We start from the raw sequence: 5,463 nt of genomic DNA on the forward strand, positions 1-5,463 counted from the left end.
GGTTGGTTGCATTGTCTGTTTCATTCCAGATAAGATTAAAGATCTTCTGAAGCCGGGAACAGTCAGCACAATGACACGACTGGCTCTGGTCAACGCTATCTACTTCAAGGGAAACTGGATGAATCGCTTTGATGAAGCAAACACCAAAGAGATGCCCTTTAAAGTCAACCAGGTGAAAACTAAGCGCACATTTAAATACAGAAAACATTGTTTGACTTGATCCAATCGTCTTAAATATCTGTGTTTCCTGTGTGTCAGAATGAAACCAAGCCGGTCATGATGATGTACCAGAAGAAGAAGCTTCCCTACGAATACTTCCCAGATCACAGTGTGCAGATCCTGGAGCTGCCGTACATGGAGGAAGATCTCAGCATGTTCATTCTGTTGCCTGATGAGTCTGAAGACGGCTCCAACCCTCTGCCGAAGGTACACCACCTAGAAAAGCTGCTATAATAAACCTTTTTATATTAACAAGCTCAGATAATCCCACTGAACACTGCATGTCGAGCACCAAACAGCAGACAGATAAAGTTTGAGACTAGCTGGTGAAGACAGGAACATCTTGGCACTAAAGAGTCAGATATTTTACTCATGAGAAAGTGGACACCAAAATGGTGTGAATACTAGATTTAGGTGTGTGCAAATGCGTGGGTGCAGTTAACTTTTTTAGCTTATTATGAAGTTCTGCCTCCCACAAGTATCCAAAAAAATAAAGAAAAAACCGGGTTGCAAGGGATATTATAGAAGCTTTATTACATAGATTATGAACCATTTATTCTCTTGGAGAATTATAGCATCTATATAATAAATAACATGCAGAATAATGATTTGTTTTCACATCTTCCAGCCCATTTCCTACATTTTTAAAATTATATTTAATCATTCTTTTACCTCGGCAACAGCCAGGGCCAGAAGTAGTATGTTTTCAGGTTGTGCATGTGTACATCACCATTCTCGTGAAGGCGATATATCAGAAACGCCTTGAGGAAATTTCTTCAAATTTGACACATTCACTTGGACTCATGGACGAATTGATTTGAATTTGGTGGTCAAAGGTCAAAGGATGTCATAAAACACATTTTTGGCCATAACTCATGAATCCATTAACTAATTATGACAAAATTTATCACAAATGTCTAACAAGATAAAATGAAGTGATGAAATTTTAAATCCAAAAGGTCAAAGGTTAATTTCATTGTGACATCATAATGTTCTGTAAAAACACTTCTGACCATTATTCAAAGCTGTAACTCAGGAAGGAGAGACTATTTCCTGCAACTAGGATGCTTGGCAGTAATTTTGTATTTGTTCTGTTGCAGCTGGAGAATGAGCTGACACAGGAGAGGCTGGATGAATGGACCAACAGGGAAAACATGGACATCTACTCAGAAGTCAACGTTCACCTGCCAAAGTTCAAGCTGGAGGAAGACTACGAGCTGAACGAGCCTCTGGCTAAACTGGGCATGACGGACGTGTTCTGCTCAGCGAAGGCCGACCTGTCTGGCATGAACGGCAAAGGTGGACTCTTCCTGTCCACGGTGGCACACAAAGCGTTCGTGGAGGTGAACGAGGAGGGCACAGTGGCGGCTGCAGCCACGACTGGCATGGCACAATTCTGTATGTTCAGGGAGCCACGCTTCAATGCAGACCACCCCTTCCTCTTCTTCATCAGACACAACACGACCAAGTCCATCCTCTTCCTCGGCAGGTTCTCGTCTCCTCAGTAGACAGAACCAACAGAGGAAGATGTTGGGCCACTTCAAATAAAAAAAACATCCTTTTATTGAGAGCTTTATCTTCTGCTCTATTTTCATCTGCTCTTGCACTGGAATTATAGATGTAGCTAATAATTAATGAAGAGGTTTGATTATTTGTGATTCAATTAGTGATTTGTAATTTGTGATCTCTGTGATGTTTACAAACACAGCCACACATACATACATACACACACAAACACACTTGCACACACAAACAGGCAAGTGCTACAAACACAGTATCCGGGCAGAAATGAATATAGCTGATTCTTATTGGCTAATTAGACTCATTAGCTCTTACTCTAATTACTCTCAAGTATGAGAGCATGCATGTGTGTGTGTTCATGTCACCTGTTCATCTGAACTCTGTCCTCCAGCTGCACACAGGTGATGCTCGTTAATAGCCTGATTGATGTCTATGAGGGTTACAAACAGACACACATGCACACACACACACACACACCACCATCACCCCCACCTTTCACCCCCTCCACCCCATTTTTATCACTGAAGGTAGGCCGAATAACGGAAACACCTCTGTTATAATGTAATATACACAGTGATCAATTGAATCAACAACTGTCTAAAACTATTTTAATAATAATTTGCCAACTGAGCATATTAGTAATTATCAGGTGTAGGCTCCAAAGTGCCTAACTACAATTAATTGGTTGATTTCGTTGCTGTTCTCACCTGTGAACTCATATATCTGGTAACCTAAACATATTCTTTAAATTTATCGTTTTATCATATCACCCTATAACATGATTTACCCCTCTCTCCCATCTGAGTTTCTGTTACAGGAAGCAGTTGTTTACATGCTGTTCAGATCTGCTAGTTACTTTAGCTTTGCAGTTAGCACTAGCTTCTCTCTTTCTCCCTCTCTCTCGCTCGCTCGGTGTGGTGTTGTTGTAACTTCACTGTAGAGGATTGTGATATTTACTACATCTTCAGCGATGTCTGCTGTCTTTAGGCATCGTTCCACTCGCTAACCGGACTAAAATTTACTATAATTAATAATGATCATTTTTTAATGTTATTAGCTGTCATTTTTATTTTTATCATTAGGAGCACTTCAGTTGCCATTACATTACTCGTGTTGTTACTGCCGTTGCTATCACTATTATTAAAATTGCTATCATTGCACGTTCTTGTTCTTTTCATCTGTGCTCTCTCTTGCTCTCTCTCTCTCTCTCTCTCCAACCCAACCGGTCAAGGCAGATGGCCGCCCACCCTGAGTCTGGTTCTGCTCGAGGTTTCTGCCTTTTAAAAGGAAGTCTTTCCTTGCCACTGTCGCCTAGTGCTTGCTGTTGGTGGGAATTGTTGGGTCTCTGTAAATAATATTATAAAGAGAAGGTCTAGACCTGTTCTATTTGGAAAGTGCCTTGAGATAACTTATGTTGTGAATTGGCGCTATACAAATAAAAATTGACTTGACTAACTGGAGCTAACTGCGAACTCTGTCCTGCATCACCCAGTTTTGGGAGACCCTCCACCTCTCCCATTGACTGCATTACAAATTCAGGAACAGGTGTTACTGGGCAGAAATGGCCAAAGCTGATTCTGATTGGCCAAGTAAACTCATTAATTCTTAGCCTTTTAAGTCAGATATGAGTGCAACTGTAAGATAAATTAACACGGTGTATTGGCATGTATTTGCATGTACTTGTGTTTGTGTATTGTTGTGTGGTTCTTTGTGTGTGACAGCTCTACTGGCACACACAACAATACACACACGCACAAACACCATCTGACTTTTTTGATATTAGGTAAAAAGAACTCGCTAGAGGTTCTGTTGGGCAGCTCTACCGCTACACACAAAAACACACACACACACACACACACACACAAATATATATATATTGACAGAAAAACACAAACACCATCTCCACGAATTGGATTACCTTCAAAATAAAAGTCTCAACATGGTTAGAGAAAATTATTGGTTCTGTTCTACAAAACCTTATGCAATTTATACTGCCAAACACAGAAGCAGACACTTTCAAAATAAGAGTCTCAAAAAGGTAAGCGGTAAGGTAGGTCTTAAAAGTTGGATCTTAGAAGCTATCATCTATATGGGGCATGTACATGTGTGTATACATGTCTTGCTATGGTTGTGGGGACAAATTTTGGTTTGAAACCCTCAGTGTGAGGTTATTTATTTTGGCCAGTCGTGACAGCTTCAAAAGGCTTTTTGAGGGACAACTGCAGTGACTGAGGTCAGTGTCAGGATGAGTCTCTACGACATGAATGAAACTCAAAGTAATGTCCTTCATACAGATTGAAATGAGTGAGAAATGAGGAGAAATACACGCACCAAGCAGCAGGCACATTCAAAATTTCTCCAGGAATTTTCTAGTTATTATTAGTGCCACGGGTGCTCAGCTCCGAGGCACCCCTCTACAGCTAGAATAGCTGAGTGGAGTTCCTCGGGGCAAAGCGGTGGCATAGAGGTGCTATGACTTTTGGTGTTAAAATTCCAATTTTTCCCAAAGTTATTCCCAAAATACTGGGAATAATAATGCATTAGGAATGCATTGGAATTTTTTTAAAAACCCACAAAATTTCACCTTTTTTCTGAGTCACCCAGCTCTCTCAAACCTGCACATAGAAATGTGATTCAAACTATAAAACAGAGGAAACTTCTGCTCTCTCCAAAACACCAAACTGTTTTTACATAACATGTAAACTTTTCAAACTATGAGCACTCAAAGGAGGAGTGGAAATCACTTTTTCTTCAAAGTTAGAGTGACAGCATCAGTTGGCTAGAGTGCGTGAAGCAGTAAAAAATAACCTTTATTTTTATTTTTAACTCGAGCTCACGGCCAAACTGTAAAAAGGAGACAAATAATTTTTTCTCAATATGTAGACATAGTTGTTGGGATTCATAAAATGTAACTTTGACAGGCAGGGTCTGCACAAAATTTAAACGGGGTTGCCGAGTCCGGCAGCAATACCTGTCTCACTCTCATTGACACCTAATGTAATCGTCTATTTTTTCAAAAGAATCTCACTCTGTCTTCGCACTAAGCTTACTCACTTATTTTAAGGAATATCTGAATAAAATAGAGACTATAAGAAACTTCTGGCTTCAGTGTCTCTCACGGTGTTTTCGGTTTTTGAAAAGAAGTAACGGTTTTCTCATAATTTGCAATTGTTTGAAGCCAAATTCTGGGCAGATTTTCACATTGCCATGGCAATGGCAGCTCCTGACCTGACCTCTGACAGCCAAGGGCTGCGTGATGTCATCGCTACAGTGACACAGAGAAGATTTTTTACCCTAACCCTAACCCTATCCCGACAGTAGCCCCCGTGGCACTCAAAATTTCCCTGGAATTTTCTAGTTATTATTATTAGCCATCTATCAGTTCTTATCTGGTTGGATGTAGTTTTGCCTCTTTTCTGGTAATTTTGTTTCTCTCTCAGTTTTTCCTGTCTTTGTAGTTTTCTAACTGAGCTCTGTGACTTTCAAATAAGAAATACTAACAGTCACTTCATACCCAAAAGGTCAGGAGCCCCTGGACCTGTGTCCCTTAAGACCTGTTCAGTAATCCATGGGTCAATGTTACAATACTTGATTAATTATGTTGCTAGGAATGTTGTTTTATAAAGCTTGGAAGTACTTACAAAGCTGTGATATAAATGTCAATAAATTCACGTTTTAATAAATTAATGTAGGACTTGATGTTTGTTCTCCATCATTCTTCGA

The 5,463-nt window shown here is 40.0% G+C and overlaps 1 protein-coding gene across 1 annotated transcript; it reads left to right on the forward strand.

Annotated features, from left to right (window-relative positions):
• Nucleotides 1-8: 8 nt before the first annotated feature.
• On the forward strand, nucleotides 9-3,200 carry serpinb1l2 (serpin peptidase inhibitor, clade B (ovalbumin), member 1, like 2). Its single transcript, XM_023428864.2, has 3 exons — nucleotides 9-172; nucleotides 259-426; nucleotides 1,320-3,200. The coding sequence occupies exons 1-3, from the start codon at nucleotides 71-73 to the stop codon at nucleotides 1,725-1,727; spliced, it is 678 nt and encodes a 225-aa protein (XP_023284632.2). The 5' UTR covers nucleotides 9-70; the 3' UTR covers nucleotides 1,728-3,200.
• Nucleotides 3,201-5,463: the final 2,263 nt, after the last annotated feature.

This window comes from Seriola lalandi, unplaced genomic scaffold (assembly GCF_002814215.2).
Source record: "Seriola lalandi dorsalis isolate HSWRI2012SDOR001 ecotype SW California unplaced genomic scaffold, Sedor1 jcf7180002054885, whole genome shotgun sequence".
Lineage (NCBI taxonomy): Eukaryota > Metazoa > Chordata > Actinopteri > Carangiformes > Carangidae > Seriola > Seriola lalandi.